We start from the raw sequence: 23,133 nt of genomic DNA, 5'->3' as shown, positions 1-23,133 counted from the left end.
CACTGATCATCTTCTGTTGGTAAATTTTAAAAATAAGGCTAGTTTCCTTTATTTATTTATTTATTTATTTATTTAAAGAGACTTCTATACCGATATTAGTGGAGACATCATATCTGTTTACAGCGAACTACAGAAAGGAAAATTACAATAAACAGGGCGTCGGAGAGGGGATACAACGAACCAAAGAAAAGCAGGACAGGAAAGGAACAATCACAATGGGCATTAATAACAATAAGAAACAGTTACAAGGCAAATATAACATGTTAATATAAAAGGGCATAAACAATTATATTATTGTTGCCTTTGTATACAAAATATTATATTGCTACAAAAGTGTTATTTTTTTTATGGGTTGAAACAGTAGTAGTAAACCATTTTTCTGAAATCTGTTTTATGTAAAAACCTGTCTTGAAAGAAATTTTTCACTGTCTTTGCTTTAGGTGGTGGCAAGTAATTCCGTATACTGCTTGAAAATGCATGCCAAGCTTCATTTTCACTTAAACCATGTGTTAGAGCAGTGGGAGAAAAAATGCAGTTCTGGTACTTGCGTAGTCTTAGGTAAGTGCAGTGTGATGCTTAGTTGAATTCCTGCTTTCTGACTGATATTTTCATCAGTTTTATTAAAGATGAAATAAAATCATAACAAAGTCCATTATGGTTTCTAATATTTGTCATTTTGAATTTGTGTCAGGTTTTTGATGTGTGATACTAGAGTTAAAAAAATAAAAAATATATAGGGAAAATGTTTTTGTATGATTATAGAACATGATTCAAAATGTAGCTTTTTCACATTTCTCTTGAAAAGTAGTAATTAAAGTGAATATGTAGAAACATCAACTAGCAAGGCATGATTTTACCCACCATTAATGAAAATCCTGAGCTGTGGGGAAAAAGAGTACTGGACCATTCTGGTAGAAGGAGCATATCTTCTCCCGGCTGTATTGGTTTATTTGTTAAATTTCTAATCCGCTTCTTTTGCAAACAATACCCTAAGCACACGACAACAAATGTAATACATTATACAATAAATTACAATATAGCAAAAGATATGCTAACACATCAACATAAACAACATAGCCTACTTCTCTAAACTGTCTTTTTTTTTTTTACCTGCCTAGTATTTTTTTTCATATTGTGCTGGGTTTTTTTTACATTCCTATTTTGTTTTTAATTTTAGTTTATTCTCTTTTTCTCTAGTTTATTGTGTTGTGGTTAATAGAAACTGTTTGGAAATTGAACTTTATATCACAGTGATAGGGAGGTCAACTTGATGGGGGTGTGGCACCAGGGGGCAGATTTTAAAAGCCCTGCGTGCACCGAGCCTATTTTGCATAGGCCCGGCGACGCATGCAAGCCCCAGGATGCGTGTATGTTCCGGGACTTTGAAAAAGGGGCGGGAAGGGGGTGGGGGCGTGGGTGGGGCACCGGTCCGGGGGCAGGACCGAGGCGTCCTGCACAGCGGCCGTGACAGGTAATTGCTTGCCAGCAGCCGGCAGGTGTAAATAACACAATAAAGGTAGGGGGGATGATTTAGGTAGGGCTGGGGGGCAGGTTAGATAGGATAGAGGAAGGGAGGGGAAGATGGGAGGGAACTGGGAAAAGCCATCAGGGCTCCCCTAGGGCTCGGCGCGCAAGATGCACAATTGTGCACCCCCTTGCGCGCGCCGACCCCGGATTTTATAACGTGCGCGGCTGCGCGCGCACGTTATAAAATCGGGCATAGATTTTTCTACGTGCCAGGTTGCGTGCGCAAATCTATGCCTGTGCGTAGCTATTAAAATCCGGCCCTTTATGTCCAGGAGGGTATAGAGTCCAACAGGATAAAGATCATACAAGAGACTAAATGCTCAGAAGAATCTATATGGGTAGAAATCCCATGTGTGTTGGGTAAGAGTATAGTCAGATGATGAAATGCTAAGAGAAAGGGAAGCTAACCAGTTTGGCAGTGCAGTAATAATGGGAGATTTCAATTACTCCAATATTGACTGGCTAAATGTTACATCAGGACTTGCTAGAAACATAAAGTTCCTGGATGTAATAAATGACTGCTTCATGGAGCAATTGGTTCAGGAACCAACGAGAGAGGGAGCTATTGTAGATTTAATTCTTAGTGGAATGCAGGATTTGGTGAGAGAGGTAATTGTGGTTGGGCCACTTGGCAATAGTGATCATAACATGATCATATTTGAACTAATAACTGGAAGGGGGACAATAAGTAAATCTACAACTCTAACTCTAAATTTTCAAAATAGAAACTTTGACAAAATGAGGAAAATAGTTACTAAAAAACTGAAATGTGCAGCTGCAAAGGTTAAAAGTGTTCACAAGCATGCACATTTTTTAAAAATACAATCTTAGACGTGCAGTCCAGATGTATTCCACATGTTAAAGGTGAAAGGAAAGCAAAATGATTACTGGCATGGTTAAAAGGTGAGGTGAAAGAGGCTATTTTAGCCAAAAAAAAATCCTTGAAAAATTGGAAGAAGGATCCATCTGAAGAATATAGGAAAAAGCACAAGCATTGTCAAGTTAATTGTAAAACATTGATAAGACAGGTGAAGAGAGAATTTGAAATGAAGTTGGTCGTAGAGGCAAAAACTCATAATAAAAACTTCGAGTTTTGCTTGCGATGCCTCAGTCCAGACCATAGAATGGCAAATTGTGCCCCTCATGTTAGGATATCTCCTCGAGCACTCCCTTTCAGAAAGCTTAAATTTAAATTATCCAGAGGGAACCAAAAAGATTGGGAGGGCCAGTACCTAAGAAACAAGTCAGTCCTCTAAGCTCTGTGGCCACAACTCTTCATCATCTCATTCAGTGCTGTCAACATCCAAGTGTCACTGTGCCAAATTGTCCTCAGCATTGAATATGACTTCTCATATCTTTACGAAAATCATCCAGGTATCAGTCTGCATTATCTGTTTCAGTGAAGGTCAGCACCGACAGCTGTTGGTGGTAAGGAAGAGAAAACTCTCTCCAGACTTTTTTTTTTTTTAATCTAATCCTCCAGTGCTGATCTTGATGTTGGATATCTCGTGTCTGTCACATCAACAGCTTCAGTTAGAATACCATCCATTCATTTAGAAAATGTGGATAGAATGTATCCATAATTATGTGAAAAATATTCCATCTACTCTTCCATAGACTGTACAGTCGGAGCCTGTTATAGAAAATTGTATTTTATTTATTAAATCTTATATTTTGCAATATCCATAGGGGCGGATTTTCATACTCCGCGAATAGGCCTACTTTTGTTTGCGCTCCAGGCGCAAACAAAAGTACGCTGGATTTTAGTAGATACGCGCGGAGCCGCGCGTATCCACTAAAATCCTGGATCGGCGCGCGCCGAGCCGCGCAGCCTACCCCCGTTCCCTCCAAGGCCGCTCCGAAATCGGAGCGGCCTCGGAGGGAACTTCCTTTTGCCCTCCCCTCACCTTCCCCTCCCTTCCCCTACCTAACCCACCCACCCGGCCCTGTCTAAGCCCCCCCCTTACCTTTGTCGGGGGATTTACGCCTCCCTCTGGGAGGCGTAAATCCCCGCGCGCCGGGATGCGACCTGGGGGCGGGTCCGGAGGGCGCGGCCACGCCCCCGGGCCGTAACCACGCCTCCGGGTCCGCCCCCGAAATGCTCCCGGCACGCCCGCTAAACGCCGCGCGGTTCGGGCCCGCCCCAGACACGTCTCCGACACGCCCCCCTCGGAGAACCCCGGGACTTACGCGAGTCCCGGGGTCTGTGCGCGCCGGTGAGCCTATGTAAAATAGGCTCACCGGCGCGCAGGGCCCTGCTCGCCTAAATCCGCCCGGATTTGGGCGGATTTAGGCAAGCAGGGCTCTTAAAATCCGCCCCATAGTGTTCAGTGCAGATCACATAAAACATACACAATTAAAATTTAACACAAAATAATATTGAAGCATTCATTTACAATTAATACAGTATACAATTATCAAATTAAAACATACATCTTCAAATACCTACTAACAGTTCAGAGAATACCTGAGAAAAAAGTATAGCTTTTAATTTCTTCCAAAAGCTCAAATAATTCCACTCATTTTGAAGGTCTAATAGTAAAGAATTCCACTGGTCAATACAAAAAACCCTTTTCCTTGTCTCTTGTAGATAAGTACCTATGGAAGGAGTCATTAATAGCCCTTGGGTTGCAGACCAAAGAGCATGTGTAGGAACATACCAGGTTTTTTTTCCCCTAAGCAAAAGTCCTCAAAATAAATGGCTTTATGGACCAAAGTCAAGAGCTTAAAATTAAGACGTGAAGCAATGGGAAGCCAATGCAAGTCCTTCATAAAAGGGGATATATTAGTGCCCCATTGCAAACCAAACATTACGCTAATGGCAGCATTCTGTATTCCCTAAGCAGGCAGCAGGCCTATCAGAGGGCAGCTACTGCCCCCTTTAAACTCCGGCGCATCTCAGAGGCGTCACGCGCCCGAAGGAGCGCGACCTAAGGGGCCTGCCCCTTAGCGCGCCCCTTGGAGCGTCCCTGAGCCTGGGCCGTTACCCACCTCATCCTTTCATTCAGCGACCACTCTTCCACCCATTCAACCTCCAGCTGAACACACAGCAGCACATCCAATCTCCAGCAGCACTCATCCAGTCTCCAGCAGCACTCTTCCAATCTCCAGCAGCACTCATCCAGTCTCCAGCAGCACTCATCCAGTCTCCAGCAGTACTCATTCAGCCTCCAGCAGCACTCATCCAATCTCCAGCAGCACACCCAATCTCCAGCAGCACTCATCCTATCACCAGCAGCACATCCAATCTCCAGCAGCACATCCAAGCTCCAGCAGCACTCATTCAGCCTCCAACAGCACTCATCCAATATCCAGCAGTACTCATTCAGCACTCATCCAATCTCCAGCAGTACTCATCCAGCCTCCAGCAGTACTCATCCAGCCTCCAGCAGTACTCATCCAGCCTCCAGCAGTACTCATTCAGCCTCCAGCAGCACTCATCCAGTCTCCAGCAGTACTCATCCAGTCTCCAGCAGTACTCATCCAGTCTCCAGCAGCACTCATCCAGTCTCCAGCAGCACTCATCCAGTCTCCAGCAGTACTCATTCAGCCTCCAGCAGCACTCATCCTATCACCAGCAGCACTCATCCTATCACCAGCAGCACATCCAATCTCCAGCAGCACATCCAATCTCCAGCAGCACTCATTCAGCCTCCAACAGCACATCCAATCTCCAGCAGCACTCATTCAGCCTCCAGCAGCACGCATTCAGCCTCCAGCAGCACTCATCCCGCACCGATCCAACCTTTTCCAACTATGCACTACCGCCCACGCAACTACAAATCACTCATCCCAATCATGATCTCCCCCACTACACAATTCTTAGGTCTCACTCTATTCACCATCATCCTTTTCAACACGCAATCGCTCACCAACAAAACTCTGATACTCAACGACATACTGCAGGACACAACCCCAGACTTTTGCGCCATAACAGAAACATGGCTCAAATCCACCGATATAACCCTCATTAACCAACTACCAACACAGACTTACGATTTCTTCTCCATCCCTAGACAAAAAAAAAGAGGAGGGGGTATCTTCTTAGCTGCAAAAAAATCCTTAAGGTTCACACACCACCACATCAGTACAGCTACCAAACTAGAACTAGGATTGTTCAAATCAGAACATCTCCAAATCCTTCTAGTCTATGCCCCTCCAGGATTACTAGAGTCAGATGCCTCACCTATTATCGAAACCATAACTTTACATCTCAATCTTGACTCCCCTGCTATAATCCTGGGCGACTTCAACTTACATGTTGACAAAGTCCCCCTTTCAACAAACTGTGAAGCTTTCCTCACCGCAATGTCAGCGATGGGGTTTCAAACAACAAATCAACAAACCCACCCACAGAGCAGGCCACACGCTCGATCTCTTCTTTACAAACTCTGGTATTTCCCTTACAAAACAACCAAATTGCAAAAAAGTCCCATGGTCTGACCATTCGCTAATCTCCACCAGCTTTTTCTTTACCAAGATCAGACTCCAATCTTAACTCAAGACCCTCTTTCCTATACAGAAAACCTTGCACCTCGGAACACCTCAGCAACCTCCTAACCTCAGATCTACCACTCATCGATGTCTCTACGCCCCAACTCTGCCCTTCAATCCTGGTCCAAAATAACAAAATCTATAGCAAACACTCTCTGCCCACTGACAACCAAATAAGGTCGTCTAATGCATCCAAAAGACAACCCTGGTTTAATGATGCAACTGCGAAAGCTCAAACAACTACTTCGGCAGAAAGAAAGAAAGAAAATGGCGCATAGCCCCTTCACCGGCCTCACTATCTGACTACAAACGCTCACTCCATCTATACAAAAGTAGCATGCTGAAAACCAAAAGAGACTATTATGCCAGGAAGGTTCATCATCTCATCTTTGACTCAAAAGCTTTATTCGCCTTCGTTTCCAGCCTCACTAAACCTGTCATTCCAGATATCCCACCCGAGTTAGCCCAGACTAAGGCAGATGAACTGGCTCTTCATTTCAACAAAAAAATATCTGATCTCCTTAATCAGCTGATTACAAACACTACTGCTCCAGACAACTCATATCTCCCCCAAAACAAAGACATACAGCTAAACGCCTTCGAACCCATTACAATCACAGAGATACATTCGGTGTTAAGAGAATGAAACCGTCATCACACCCATTTGATCAAATCCCTTCTAAAATGCTTCTTCTCATCCCTGACACTATAGCAAAAACCCTGGCAGAAATCATAAACTGCTCCCTATCACACGGAATCTACCCAGATGACCTAAAAACTGCCTCAATCAAGCCTCTGCTAAAAAAAACCAAATCTAAACGCATGTGATCCCAACAACTTCCGCCCTATTTCCAACCTCCCATTCATAGCTAAAATCATGGAAAAATTGGTAAACACCCAACTATCCAACTACCTAGAGGACCACAGTATTCTGTCCCCAAAACCAATATGGTTTTCGCAAAGCCGCAAGCACCGAAACACTACTACTCTCTCTCACGGACTACCTCATTTCTGGAATTGATAAAGGCCAAACATTTTTACTTATACTCCTAGACTTCTCGGCGGCCTTCGACACTGTCAATCACGCCCTCCTTCTAAAACAACTGGCAAACATTGGATTGACAGGTGCTACACTAAACTGGTTCAAACATTCCTAGAAAACAGAGGATATAGAGTCAAATCCACAATAAAGAATCCCAATACCACCCTTCTAACAGAGGAGTGCCGCAAGGTTCATCACTTTCACCCATGCTCTTTAATGTCTACCTGTTACCACTATGTCAACTTCTTACAAAATTAAGCCTGAAACACTTCCTGTTCGCAGACGATGTACAGATCGTGATTCCCATAAAAGAAACAATCTCAAAAACAATGGAATTCTGGGACAGTTGCTTATTAAGAAGAACATAAGAACATAAGAAATTGCCATGCTGGGTCAAACCAAGGGTCCATCAAGCCCAGCATCCTGTTTCCAACAGAGGCCAAACCAGGCCACAAGAACCTGGCAATTACCCAAACACCTAGAAGATCCCATGCTACTGATGCAATTAATAGCAGTGACTATTCCCTAAGTAAACTTGATTAATAGCAAATTAAACTTCTCCTCACCAGCCTAAACCTCGTACTCAATGCTTCGAAAACGGAATTCCTGCTCATATCACCGGAAAACAATAACTCACTTCCAAAACAACCCACACTCCTTCAAACAACCCACGTAAGAGATCTAGGAGCTATCTTAGACAATCGTCTCAACCTCAAACATTCATTAACAAACCACCAAGATTGCTTCTACAAATTACATATTCTGAAAAGAATTAAACCACTTTTCCACGCTCAAGACTTTAGAACAATTCTTGCAAGCATAATCTTTTCTAAACTAGATTATTGCAACTCATTACTACTAGGCCTCCCAGCTTCTTATACCAAACCCCTTCAAATGGTTCAGAACTCTGCAGCCAGAGTGCTTACAAATTCCAGGAAAATTGACCACATCTCCCCCATCCTCAAAACCTCCATTGGTTACCTATCCACTATAGAATCATGTACAATCCATCAACATCATATACAAGACCATTAACCAACACACACAACTCGATCTACAATACCACTTAAAAAATACACTTCCGCCAGACCCATCAGGGAATACTACAAGAGTCACTCCAATTCCAAATGCCAAAACCTTCCAACATAAATCCTTGAGTCTCAGAGCCTTCTCTTCAGCAGGTCCATCTCTTTGGAACTCTATCCCACCGGATTGAGACAGGAACCATGCTCTCTAACATTTAGAAAAAGACTAAAACTTGGCTTTTCAAAAAGCATTTCCAAGGCCTTGAATAAAACCTCCACTCTTCAACCACAACTCGCATGCAATAACTGGATCTAAATAAGAATCCAACTACCATAAACTTACGCACATCATTACCTGCGGAGTTTTATCATATTATTATCATTCACTACTGTGTCATATTTATTCTCTTGGTTACTTATTTTACCGTTTCATATTTATGTACTGTCCCATTTATTCACATAGGCTTATTTATTCACTCCGCTATACTACTACACTAATTGGCATGAAATGTAAATATTGCATTGTTCAATCTCTCCCCTCTTCCAGCTCCAAGTTAATTTTCCCTGTTTTATTGTTTTATTGTAACTTTTTCACCCTTCAATTGATTCTCTGTATTTAAAGTTCACAGTTCTATTGGGAATATTGTTATCACGTTACCTTATGCTTTTCACACATTGTTAATTGTAAACCGGGTTGATGTGATGCCAGTCATGAAACTCGGTATAACAAAACAATAAATAAATAAATAAATAAATAATTGCAATACATGAAGCAGATTCTTTGTCATCCCTAGATATAATGAATTGCCAGTAATTTAAATGACTAAGAACAGTTGCCTGCATTACATTTCTAAAATCTGCCAGTTGCAAGAATGCCCACAAAGGTTTTTAAGCATACCTGCTTGCTTTCTTTTTGGTTTGTTATACTGGGGTGTCTGTCCCCAGAACAAAAATTTGAAAAAAATAGAATAAATAATAAGAAAAGGACAGGTTTTCACTACTATGACATGGCACCTATTCTATATTTCTTACTTTTCTCCAACCCCTCCCACAATCTGTCTGGTTTTCTCACCCTATGTTGATGGTTGTTTAATACTGGGGTAGATTGTCCAAAAACACCTTCACTCAGAAGGAAGAAATGCAGGGCACAAGAGAAAAGATGCTCAAGAGAAAACCATTTAGTGAATGTTACAACAGAGTAATGAGAGAACTCGTGCAAAACCAGAAAATCAGCAAATATGAAACAGCCAGAGTTCAACTACAGAATATAGGAAAAAGTTTCTGCACCCCCAGGTACTCATTTGTGAAACTATTTGCATGTTCTGAATGTGATAGTCTCATTTGGAAAGTCCATTTCACAGGAAAATCAAAATTCAACCCAGCACCCTTAATGGTCTTTGTGGACACTCAGCCTTGCTGCCATGCCCAGACCTTGGAGTCCTCTTTGCCCCTGTTCCTACTGTCATAACCGAGACCTTACAGCTTGAGCTGTTCTTGCCAGTCTGGGGGGCTGCTTTGCACTTCTCATATTGCTTGGTATCTTGAAGCCACACTTGTGCTACTTGACCCTTTATCAGTGCCTGCCTTTGGGTTTTTTTCTGCCACATTCTCTCTTCATGATTCTTTAGGATGCTGATGCCAGTTTGCCATCAAAGGTTCATATCACTGTTGCTGGTGCCTTCTTTTGGGAACTTGGGGTGGTGTTTCCTTTCTTGCTGCTTTTTTGCTCTTTTCACAGTGACTTGGAGAACCTCTGCCAGTGCTGGTACCATTGGACCCTTACAGAGCCTTAGGCTATTTATTCCACTTTGGTGCCACTTTCCAACAGTCTTTCTTGAATTTCTTTTCCCTGTCTGAGGATTCTTCCCAGAAAATTCTAAGGACAATTGATTAGAAAACCCCAACTCTGGAGCCCAACATAGACTTGCAATTTTTCCCCTATGACTTTAATGGTAAACTAAAAACAAATCAAACAAAAAAAAAATTTTTAAATTTTGAAACTAAAGAATAAATTGGGGTCTGGAAGAAATGAAATTAAACTATTTTCACTTCCACAGTAACTACAGCGCGGGTGAGCCTGATGTGGGTATCAGGTAGAATGATGGAAGCTATTGTTAAGAACAAAATTACTGGTCATATGGATAGACATGGCAAATTTGTTAGAGGCTAACATGGATTTAGCAAATGGAAATTGTGTTTTACTAACCTATTAGAAGTCTTTGAAGGTGTGAATAAGTATGTGGACAGAGAATATCGATTTGGATTTTTAGAAGGTGTTTGATAAAGTCCCTTATGAGAGACTCATCAGAAAATTAAAAAGTCATAGGATAGGAGGTTAGGTCTTCCTGAGATCCATTTTGGTCCATGGGCTGTCTTGGTAAATTACATCCTAAAGTTATCCAGATAACTAACCCAGATAACTTTCAATATCCAAGGTTTTTGTTGAAAAACAGGCAAAATTAGCCATAACGCATGGATGACATTTTCACTTTGGTACCAAGAGTAAGTGAACTTCAGGCTCTTGTTTTATATTCACCATACCTTCCATTTTTTCCATAAGAGTTGTCTTTGAATTCCTTCTGAAAGTGTGCTACTTACATTCATTTATTTAGACATTTAAATTATTTTGTTCTGCTTTGTGGGGTAGATTTTAAAAGGTTGCATGCGGGCGTACATGGGCACGCGCTACCCGGCGCGCGCACATGTACACCCGATTTTATAACTTGTGCATGCAGGCACGCGCAAGTTACAAAATCAGGGGTCTGCGCGCAGCCTTCCCCCGTTCCCTTCCCCCCTAACCTGACCTTCCCACCCCTTCCCCTAACCTTTCCCCTCTAGCCCTATTCTAACCGCCCCCAAAATCTTTGTTTTACTTTTTGCGCCTGCCGGCCGACTGCCAACACACAATCCCTCGACACAGCGGCAATGGCAGGGGAGAAAAAAAAACCTGATATTTCACGCATATCCAGCATAGCTCCCTGCTTCAACGGCAGGGAGAAGAAAAACAACCAATAAGGGCTGTATAACATAGTCTGGGTAAAACAAGCATGGGTGTAGCTTGCTTATTGCGGTGGTTACTACCCCTACTACCCCTAACTAACAGCTCGATACTGTAAGGCCGCGGTAGAAACAGTGCGGCAGTGTCAGGCGCACCCTTCCTCCCCGCACGCACAGTTCTCTTGACCTAGCGCCTGATACTCTCTTCTAATTGCATGCAAATGCATGCCGCGGCTGTGAAGCGTTAGGGAAGGGTTATGCCCGCGCAACCCATTTTACTGTATAGGCGCTTAATACAGCGCCTATACAGTAACCTGGGTGCGCTGGTACCTGTCATTTCAAATGTCATTTGAAATGACATTTGAAATGACAGGCACCAGGAAGTGTAAAAAAAAAAAACAAAAAACAAAAAATATGTAAAAACCTGAGTGTTAAAATTTTTTTTTTTAAATACCTGTCACTTTCGTGCGGTCATCCAGGCAGCGGCGGGAGCCGGAGGGCCGCGTGGGTCCAGGCGGGCGGCGGCGGGAGCAGGGTGTTCGATCGGGCGGGTAGGCGGCAGCGGCGGCGGGATCCGGGGGGCGGGTGGGCCTTGGGCGGGTAGATGCGTGTTCGATCGGGCGGGTAGGCGGCAGCGGCGGCGGGATCCGGGGGCGGGTGGGCCACGGGCGGGTAGGCGCGTGTTCGATCGGGCGGGTAGGCGGCGGCGGGATCCGGGGGGCGGGTTGGCGCGTATTCAAACGAGGCCGCGGGCGGGGTCGCACAGGCGCGCATTAATTCAGGCGGAGGGAGCCGGCGGCCTCCGGCATCCCCCACCGGCAGTGAATGAATGCGCGCCTGTGCGACTCGTGCGATTCGGTGCGTCGTGACGTCACGCCTTGAGCGCCGAATCGCACGGGTTGCACAGGCGCGCATTCATTCACTGCAGGTGGGGGCTGCCAGAGGCTGCTTTCGCCACAGACTCCTCCGCCTGGATGAATGCGCGCCTGTGTGACCCGGCCTGCGGCCTCGTTTGAACACGCGCCCACCCGCCCCCCCGGATTCCGCCGCCGCTGCCGCCTACCCGCCCGATCGAACACGTGCCTACCCGCCCAAGGCCCACCCGCCCCCCGGATCCCGCCGCTGCCGCCTACCCGCCCGATCGAACACGCGCCTACCCGCCCAAGGCCCACCCGCCCCCTGGATCCCGCCGCCGCTGCCGCCTACCCGCTCGATTGAACACGCGCCCACCCGCCCCCCGGATCCCGCCGCCGCTGCCGCCTACCCGCCCGATCGAACACGCGCCTACCCGCCCGTGGCCCGCGGCCTCGATCGAACACCCGGCTCCCGCCGCCGCCCGCCGGCCGCCTGGACCCACGCAGCCCTCTGGCTCCCGCCGCTGCCTGGATGACCGCATGAAAGTGACAGGTATTTAAAAATATTTTTTTTCTGACAGGTTTTTATGTGTCCCACAGCATTACATTTTCTCGCTCATCTCTGTATCGCTTTTTTTTTTTTATTGTGTTTTATTGTGTTTGAGTGGTGTCGATGGATTTGTTACTAGACTCACAGTCCTAACACCTACTAGGGGGAGGCGGTAAACTAACACGTTAAGGCCGCGGCAAAACAACGGGTTACTAAGAAGATAATATCAGCGCCCGTTACAGTATCGGAGGGGAATAGCTAATTCCTTCATTATACAGCTAATTCGTTCATTTACACATCATATACATGCTGCGTGCGGAAAGGGTTATGTGTCTATTTTAAGAAGCGCTAAGGACGCGTGAAACTGGAGACTGTATCGCTGGATCGCCTTACGCGTCTGTATTGTGCGCTCCCAGCACGTTACAGACGGGGAATCTTCAACCGCACGTTACTGTATCGACCTGTAATCAAGCTAGACATTTCACTTGGATGCAGCTCCATCACTGCTCTCTACGTTAATGGTGGGGGTGGAAGGGAAATAGAACCAAGAGCTAAGAGAAACAAATAAGTATGAGAGAAAAAATGTGTGAAGCTTGCTGGGCAGACTGGATGGGCCGTTTGGTCTTCTTCTGCCGTCATTTCTATGTTTCTATGTTTCAATGGCCGCTGTGTTGCAGGCCTCTGGGCCTGCCCACTCCCTGCCCCTTTAGTAAAGCCCTGGGACTTACACGCGTCCCGGGGCTTTACGCACGCCGTCGGGCTTTTTGAAAATAGGCCCGGTGCGCATAACCTTTTGAAAATCTGACCCTGGGATTTTAGAGTAGTTTTTTAAATTTAACATACTTGTTACCCGCTCCCTCCAATAGTTCAGGATGGGGTACAATCATACGAGCATAGAAGCAAACAACAATTGTACAGTCTGTCTGTGGATTATTGTAACTCATTGTATTTGGGGGTACTGCAAGTTTTATTGCATGTCCTCCAGTTGATTTATAATTCAGCTCTGTAAGGGAGAGGATCTCTCCCAAGTTAAGAGCTATACAGATTGCCTGTCCAGCAGCTTCATTCTGGGCTCCATCAGATAATGTCATCCATGTGTGATGACTGAGATCCTGCTGTCCTCTGAGAACACCTGTTACAGGTAAACAACTCTTCTTTCTCTTTATCAATATATTTGTGATTTATTTGAATTGGTCAATATTGTGATTCTATTAAAATATATATTTTTTTAGGTTTTGTATTGTAATTTTTATGATTCATTGTACAACTATAATTTGCATTGGACATATAAATTTGCAGAATTTTTATTAAAGTTTTTTTTTTACTTTATATTTATTGAATTCTTCAGAATAATATAAAGAATCATCTTTGTACAGAAAACTTATGAGATTCATTAAGTATGACAAAAAATAAAATTAACATAACAAAAGGAAATAAACCTCCATTAGAAACCACAATAAAAATGGGAAGGAGATAATAGGAGATAAAGAAATAAAATATAAACAGAAAAGTTATTTTATATATCGCCTAAAACAGAAAAACTGTGCTAGGTGTTTTACAAAAGAGAATAAAACATAATTTCAAATACAATAAACATAATAAAATTAAACACAATATAAAATTATACAAGCCACTATAAGTTAAAACAGGTGGATAACAGAGCATAAAATATTATAATATCAATTATAAACCTGCTAATATAAACACTATCAGTAATGACATAAAAATTAGATAGGCAACCATAAGTTAAAACAGCACATGAAAAATTCAAGAAAATGCCAGCTGTAAGTTGTGTGCTCTTAACTTTTTCAAAAATCCTTGTCATTAATTTTCCTAAGTTATGTAGGTAATGAGTAGGCCATTAACCGAAAATGCCCTCTATGAGAGGCTTGAACTGAACTGATTTTAAGGTGGGGACTGAAAGTGAACCTTTGTCAGCTGACTGTAAAGTGCACTGAGGGACATACCTCACTTATTCGCCAAATAAGTAGCACCACCATTTTGAAGAGCTTTGTACACTAAGTTCACCAATCTAAATTGGATTCTATAAGAAATAGGAAGCGCTCTCTAATAGAGCAGGGCGTGATTAACCATGCTGCTGCATTCTGCAGCAATTGAATGCTAAATACATTCTTTCCAAAACCATATGCACACAAATGAGAACAGATTCTTTACTTTTGGACTTTGAAAGCACTAACATATTACCTAAAGAGGACTCAACCTCTTCATCTTAACTTCTCCACTGTTTGTGTCATTTAGATTTAGATTCCACTTTTCACAGCGCTTCAAAGTGGATTACATTCAGGTACTGTAGGTATTTCCCTATCCCCAGAGGGCTTACAGTCTAACGGACCGATACAGTACCTTATTCAGTAAGGGGCCGAAAACGCATGTCCAACCCCCCGAACCTAATAGTGCCCGCAACATGCAAATGCATGTTGATGGCTCTATTAGGTATTCCCGCGCGATTCAGAAAACAAAATGTGCAGCCAAGCCGCACATTTTGCTTTCAGAAATTAGCGCCTACCCAAACGTATGGCGATATTAAGTCGGAGGTCCTGAAAGTTTCCAAAAGAAAAAAAAAATTTGAAGTCGGCCGGCGGCTGTCTGGTTGAAAACCGGATGCCAATTTTGCTGGCATCGGTTCTCGAGCCCGCTGACAGTCACGGGCTTGGAAACCGGAGCGTCGGCTGTCAAACCTGCTGACAGCCACCGCTCCGGTCCAAAAGGAGGCACTAGGGACACGCTAGTGTTCCTAGCACTTCCTTTTGCCTGTTTTTACTGCCGGGCCTCATTTGAATTGAGAATCTCGCGCATAGGAGAGTGGCCTGGGCGCGCTCTCCTGCGGACTTTACTGTATTGGCCCGTAAGTTTGTACCTGAGGCAATGGAGGGTAAAGTGGCTTGCCCAAGGTCACAAGGAGCAACAGTGGGACTTGAATGCTGGTCTCCTGGTTTATAGCCCTTTGCTCTAACCACTAGGCTGCTACTCCACTCCTCTGATTTCAATATATTGGGAAGAGCAGTTGCCAAACGAACTCTATCCAGTTGGCTAGCGGACTGTATCATGCACTGTTGCATGTTGGTTAGTTAACAAATTATAGTCTCTGTCAAGGTTTATCAAGTGAGAGCCATGGCAGCTTCAGTAGCTCATTTCAAGGTCACTTTTAGTCTTGCTATTCAGAGCCAAGGCTCAGTACTTAAGAGCAGGAGACTTTGGTAACTTTCAGACTTCCAATGAAAGGAAGAATTACCGTATTTCCACGCACATAACCCGCGGGTAATGTGCGTTTTTACCTACCCCGCATGCCCCCCGCGGGGTATAAACGTGGGCGGGTTATGCAGAAAAAATTTTACAGCAGCGGGGGAGAGAGATGTTAACCGCGAAGGAGGAAACAAAACAAAGCGTCAAGGAGCTGAGAGGAGTCCGTCCTATCCCTGCGCCCGGCCGCTTCCTGATTGGTCAGGAAGGAACGAGGGGACAACGAGAGAGGAGGGTCAAACTCCCTCGGGAAGCAAAGCGCCGGCGATGTGAGGGGGAGGGCCTGTTTTTGGGTCTTCGCGGGCTCTCCTGCTCCGCGGCACAGCATGCCGAGGCAGGCAGCTTGTCGGGCCTGTGGGTCCGCGGCGACGTGGCTGTCTAGAGATAGCCTCTGCTCTTCATGTGTGGGAGGGGGAGAAGGAGCGTCGGCGCCGGCGTCGGGGACCCGGGGTAGGCAGCCATGCACCGTATACTCTGCGGCTGCCGCGACAAAGCGCCGGCGATGTGAGGCTGTACACGGCTGTACACGGCGCGCAGAGTGCGCAAGGTCAGTGTGCCCCGCCCCCTCGGACAAGCGCGGGTTATATGAGGAGGCGGGGTATATTAAAACTTTATTACAAAAATTTTGAAAACCTGCGGGTTATGTGTGTGGGCGGGTTATATACGTGGGCGGGTTATTGTCGTGGAAATACGGTAAGCAAATGTCTTCGTGGATTACTCAGTTTGAACAGAACAGCCCGATGACCCTCATTTTCTCGTGACTCAGCTGGTCTCTCTGAGCAGCAGCTCTCTTTAAACTCTAGCTATTGAACCAGTAACCACCTACGCTGCACGCTGATGTCATTCTGTATCTGGACATTTAAACCATGGCAAGTGGCGACAGCCTGTAAGGAGGAAGATTGTCAGCGAACTGACATGTCTAAGGTAACAATCTTGGAGACACACACCAACTTTTGGAATAACATTCACTGACGTAAGTAATGTATATACAGTTAATCCCCGATGCAGTTCTTCCACCAAACATCAGCTGGTGTCTGGTTTGATTAGATATAATTTCTGTTTTGTTGATTATATGACTCATAATATTTTTTTATTGCTACAAAATTCAAATATATTTTTTGGAGGTAAATGATTAAGTAGTCCAGCAATGGTAATAGTGAAACCACGCATGACAATGGCTTGCTGATATTCCTTGTAAATAATGTTTTGATATTGGAGTGATGTTTTCTTGTCTCTATAATTTTTTTACTTTATTTTATGCAGAGGATTTCTTAGTTTCTGACAAAGTTCTAGCACTTTTTTTTCTTGTGATTCCACTTTTATTAAAGACATTTGCAAACCTGCCACTTGGTAGTTTATTCACACCTTCATGTCCTATTGTCTAAACAGCATATTCCAAGTAGACAAATTTGAGCAAGCAATTCTGTGCAGTCTATCACCAGTAGGTCACTCTCCATTTGGTGGGGTCAGATTGTCTAAGTATTTGCTCCATTTACTGCCTTTGACTTGGAATTCCCCAGTCATTCTGACTAATTCATGCCTGTTTGTCAATGGAGAAAGCAAATCTGCTTACCTGAAAACAGGGTTCTCCATAGTCAGGATGACACAGTCATACTTAATACCTGCCTACATCCCTGGAGAATCAACTTCACTAAACGTTAAGCTGTAAAAGAAAGTGAGGGGTTCACAAGGCAGTGTGCGCACACAGAAACTCTCATGCTCAGTAAAGTCTTTACTGAGCTCAGAGCTGGATCCGTGTCAATACCATTGGATTCAGACTGCTGTATATGGAGAATCTTGTTTACAGATGAGCAAACTTGCTTTATCTAGCTAAGGGGGTCATTTACTAAGGCCTTTCCATTCTGTGTTTCTGGGGAAAAACGTTTAGTAAATCAGCTTCTAAGTTAGCTGGATGTCTACAAGCTCCTGCCCACCCCCAACTGAAATACCTCTCCTTTGTTGGAATACATTTTATCTGGTTGGAGCATCGGAAATTTAAAATTTTGGTTTGTCAGTGTAACTCAGAAATTATCCAGATGGACTCCAATGAATATGGACCTCATTGTGGATTGATAGGACTAAATAAGTTTTCCTAAAAGAGAGAGAAATAGTGAAAAGCCCCAGAATTCTTTACTGAGATTAATATTTAACTTATCCATTAATGATCTTGAAAAGGGAGCAGTGAGTGAAGTTATCAGATTTGCAATGGTATAAAAATATTCAAAGTTGTTAAAACATAAACTGTGAGGAACTGCAAAAGGACTTTGCAAGACTAGAAAATAGGGCTTTTAAGTGGTAGATAAACTTGAATGAGAACAAGTGCAAAATGATGCTTATATGGAGAAATAATCCTAACTTTTGTTACAAAATACTGGGTTAAGAATTTATTGAGACAGGAATGGAAGATACAACTGAGTATCGCAATGTCTCTGTATCCATCTATGGTGCAACCACATCTTGTGTACAGTTCTGGTCACCCCATTTCAGAAAAGATATAATGGAACTAGCGAATGGCAACAAAAATGATAAAGGAAATAATTTATAAAATCATGAGTAGAACAGGTAGATAGGGAATGATTATTTATCCTTTCAAATAGTACCAGGAAGGGGCACATCATAAAACCAGCAGGTAGCAGTATTAAAACAAATTGGAGAGAGTATTTTTTTCACTCTGCACAAATAAACTGTGGAATTTGTTGCTAGAGAATGTGGTCAAGGCACTTAGCATAGCTGGATGTAAGAGTTTGAACAAGTTCCTGGAGGAAAAATCCATAAATAATTCTTAGCAGGTAGACTTGGGGAAAGCCATCTCTTATACCTGGGTGTGAGCAACAAGGAATTTGATGTGGTTTTTTTTGTTTCTGCCAATACTTCTGATAACCCGGATTGGCCACTGTCAGTGACAACTTTCTCTGAAGATGAGCAGTTCACTGAAGCCTCTCAAGTGGGTCATGTGACCAGGTGTCATGCTGAAGGAACATCTGTTTCAGAGCTTTCTGGAAAGATCTAAAGGCTTTGCTATGCATGCATGGGTGATGCCACATTACCTTGGCTCTGCTACCCTCTTTAGTTGTTTTTGTCTACCAGAAACATTGAATGTTTGAGGTTCACTGGTCTCAAAATAATAAATCCCTGTTGCTTTGTGTGGGGAAACTGTTAGAAGTTACAGAACGTAGACCAGTGATCAATTCCAAAAGCACCCCGTCACTCTTCCAGCACTTGGGCACAGAGCAAAAAAAATAGACAGAGACAAGACTAACTGAAGCAGTTGGAGAAAGATGTCACCTAAAGGCTTATTTAGGTCAGTCTTCCTCCACACTTCCCAAGTTACATACCACAAGCATACTCGCATCTACATATCCCAACTTACACACACACACACACACACACACACACACACACACTCCCCCCACCTACTTACCATTTACACAAACGCCCCAGCATACACGTGCCCTCCCCCAACTGCGTATCCCCCCCATATACTCTACACAGCATATACTAACATTTCACATGCCCACATACATGCCACCTCACATCACCATTCCCCCCACATATCCTCATCCATGCACACCCCCACACAATGATGATCCCCCATATCCCTCTCACACCTCAACACAGCCCCACACATATATACCTCACCAACAGGTATCTATACCCACAGTGCACATGTTCCTAAACAAACACCGCAGCATGCGTGCACACTGCCCCCATGCATCTTCCCCACACATACTCTCCTCCCCTTCTGTAAATCGCTTCCAAAGAACTCCTGAAGTCATACTTCTGCATGTCTTCCCTGTTTGTTTCTCATTTTTTTGTTTGTAATGTTTTTATTAAAGTTTGATACGAGGCATACAACTTACAAGAACAAGAAAAAGAGAAATCATCAACAATTGCGTACCCTCGTATATATCAACAGGTTACAATAGACCGTATAACAAAAACAAAAGCAAAGCCCTTGTCTTTAAAACAGCAACAAAACATACCCACCCACACCATCCCCATTCCTGTCCCCACCCAACCCTCCTCCTTCCCCCCTCCCACAGCGCTCAGGTGTTCATCAGTCCCAACCGTCATTAGACTACAAGGGTTAAGGATACATATAGGTATAAAGATATAAAGATAAACATAAAGATATAAAGATAAACATAAACAAGCATCAGATCACTGTCCCACAATCCGCAAATTAAGAATAACAGCTAGATTAGTGAGGTAACAGAAGCAGGTAAAGGGAGCATTTTAAGAATGGGAGACCAGATATTGCTGAGCCTGGTCCGCTGGGTCTGTGAAGCTTGTGGAAACGATTTACGTTCCAATAGATAAAGGTCCAACATGGCATCCTTCCACTCGAGTAGTGATGGAGGTGTAGCGGAGATCCAATGACGTAAAATAATTTTGAGGGCCGTCAGCCGAACTTTATGAAGTAACAATGTCCGCGGTGGTCTCCTGGTCCCTTGCGCATGACAAATTCCCAGCAAACAAAGGCTCGCCGTGAAAGGTTCAGAAAGAAAATGGGAAATCATAGTCCAAAATTGTCGTACAACCACACAGTCCCATAAACAGTGCAATAAAGAGGCATGGGGTTGCGAGCATTTGGGACACGCCCCGGATTGGACAAACCCAGCAAGGAAAGCCCTCCTTGGCCAAAAAAGCAGCCGGAGAGCAATCTTAAAATGCAATTCTCGCATGTACACACTAAAAACTGCCTTTTGAACAGTCTGGGTACTGAGTAACAGGGCCTTGGGCGTAATTTCACATCCCAGTTCAGTGGACCAGGCCGCAGAACTACTGTCATATATAGTATAGCGGGAAGACTCATGCAAGTAACGATAATACATGGACAGCTTTACCACTTTAAGACCACTAAGATGGATAAATCTCTGAAAGGGTCCGTTGGTGATTGCTCTCTTACAGGGGAGTATCATATGCCGGATTTGTTTCTCATTTTTATATCTCTTTTTTTCCTCCTTTTATCTTGTCTCTCTTGCTTTCTGTATATGCCTTGGTAGGCATCATGATTGCTTGCTGCTTATCTTTCCCTCCCTAGGCCTCACCCATGCTCTTTCCTGAAAATTGCCATTTTTTATTTCGGTGGCACTCACTGTTTTCTGCGGTATTTACTTGTGGCTCAGTGAGGTTAGGAATGGGCTTTTGAGGGGGAATGGTAGATGAGGCTATTTAATGGGAATTTGCCTTTGAAACTGAGGATATTAGCATATACTATGGCTTTCTTTTGATTTCCAGAAAAAATACAGTAGCTGGAACATTACTTTTATACTTGGTATTGGTTTTAATTCTTTGCCTTACTGATATTTTCAGAACATTTCTTTTAGTTAGTATATAGGAAATTGAAGGAATATTATCTCACTGTTACTTTATTTTGTAGTTTTAACCGATGACTGCATACCATCTCTTCACATTACTGATGCAACTTGTGTAATTCACTATGATTTCCCAGTATCTCATCAAATCTTTGGTTTACGTCTGTTTACCATGTCTGGAAATTTTCAAAATAAACTTCAAAAGGTTTGAATAATTTTATTTTCTTTTTACTAAAGATTTCTTATGAATATTGACTCTTCAGTCATCCGTCATAAATAAACTTCAATTTTAATTTAACAGCGAAACTGAGTGAATTCAGCTTCTATGAAGGTATAAAACTGCAAAGCATTTAAACAAGTTTCACATGATTATAAATTGGCATTTTCTAAAAAAAAAAAATTCAATAAATATTAAGGAAAAAGCATAGTTACTATAAAACTATTTTAGTGTCTCGGTTGATAAAATAGGATGACTGATCTTTGTGCAATTTTTGTATTATACTAAGAATGCCGTATGGATTGAAATAGGCCCATCCAGCTGAGTTAGTCCCTGCTAGCTCTCTAACTTACTGCTTCAAATTGTATTATCTTTTCTCACCCACATTTCAGCATCACCTGTATGGAACAGAGCTGTCTAATGTTGTCATATATAGGTTTTTTTTTCTTCTCATGAGCAAGCACTATAAGTCAGCTACATTGAGTGGGTGATGGCATCCTGACGGCAATAGTACAGAAAAGCTCTAATGAACAGGCCTTCCCACAAGACTTCAGTCTTTTTCATCTGCTTGTACGAATTAGCACATTTTTTGCCCTTTTCAAAGCTACTCATTGTATTTAGATTTAAGTTAAATGTGTTTATTTTGTTCATTTTTCATTTAAAATAAAATTTAGAAAAGGAAAATTCAAGATGAACTCTCTGTGCACCATCTTTCCATAGTTCTAAAACAGCTGGTTTACTTCATTGAATCTCAGATACTTACATACAGATCTTAATTCACAGTGTCTAAAGGAAATGTCTTCATTTCACTGCAGCAGATGAAGATATTAGGTCATATGGCAGCAACAGTTCGTTACTCTTTGCCCATTTCCACATGAGACAAGCTCCGTGCCTAATGATAATCCTTCATACCTTTTTATTAGTTATACTAGTAATGGTGATAAATGGCTAAGAGTAGCTGTCACTTACATTGCAGATAGCATATGGTTTTCCTACTTGCGATGTACGTGACAGCTGTTCTTAGCCATTCAACACCATTGCTTGTATAACCTATCAAAAGCTTTGAAGGATTGTCATTAGGCAATTGTCACTCATATTTCTGGCATTTAACTAAAACCACATTCCTACCATATATACTAAGAGAAGTTGATTTTTTTTCACCAACCACAATTTCAAGAAATTCTCAGCAATGATACTTTCAGTCACAGGGAGCTCACCTGAGAGACGTATGTGTTCAAGGAACCTAGTCATGGAAGTGGAAGATGCTTCAGGTTTAGAATTAAGAGCAGTTTTCCCTGCTTTAAAAGCATTCACTTTGTGGCTGAAAAGCAAGGTAGTATTGATCCAGACAACCAAGGAGCAATGTTCTACATCAACGAGCAGGGGAGGGGAATGGATTCTTACAGGCTTTGCCGAGAAACCTCAAGGATTTGAAATGTAGATATCAGTGGAGTTCTCTTTTCCATAGATTGGAGAAAGTATCAGCTGCTATTCTGTCTTTTGCTGATCTTATGTATGTTGTAACATTGTTAAGGCAGGGCTTCCCAAACCTGTCCTGGGGACCCCACAGCCAATCGGGTTTTCAGGATATCCACAATGAATATGCATGAGATACATTTTCATACCTTGGAGACTCCGAACATGCACATTTATCTCATGCATATTCATTGTGCATATCCTGAAAACCCGACTGGCTGTGGGGTCCCCAGGACAGGTTTGGGAAACCCTGTGTTAAGGGACAATGCAAAAAGGTCTATCTGCAGCATGCTCCAAAGCTAAAAGAGCTCCTGCACTATCTGAGTGTGTAACTATCTTTAGTGTGGTTGAAGCTGAAGACTTAAGCTGTCT

The 23,133-nt window shown here is 43.1% G+C and overlaps 1 protein-coding gene across 6 annotated transcripts in view; it reads left to right on the top strand.

The window, feature by feature from the left end:
- The window catches only part of TDRD12 (tudor domain containing 12), a 387,684-nt gene that overhangs the window by 225,470 nt on the left and 139,081 nt on the right, over positions 1-23,133 (top strand). For all 6 annotated transcript variants that reach the window (XM_029608411.1, XM_029608406.1, XM_029608409.1 and 3 more), the window contains 2 exons: positions 441-558; positions 21,134-21,273. In XM_029608411.1, the coding sequence (XP_029464271.1) occupies positions 441-558; positions 21,134-21,273 (258 nt within the window). The remainder of the gene's footprint in view (positions 1-440; positions 559-21,133; positions 21,274-23,133) is intronic.

Source organism: Rhinatrema bivittatum, chromosome 7 (genome assembly GCF_901001135.1).
Source record: "Rhinatrema bivittatum chromosome 7, aRhiBiv1.1, whole genome shotgun sequence".
NCBI classification, from domain to species: Eukaryota; Metazoa; Chordata; class Amphibia; order Gymnophiona; family Rhinatrematidae; genus Rhinatrema; species Rhinatrema bivittatum.
This window is presented reverse-complemented; position numbering and strand designations above follow the sequence as displayed.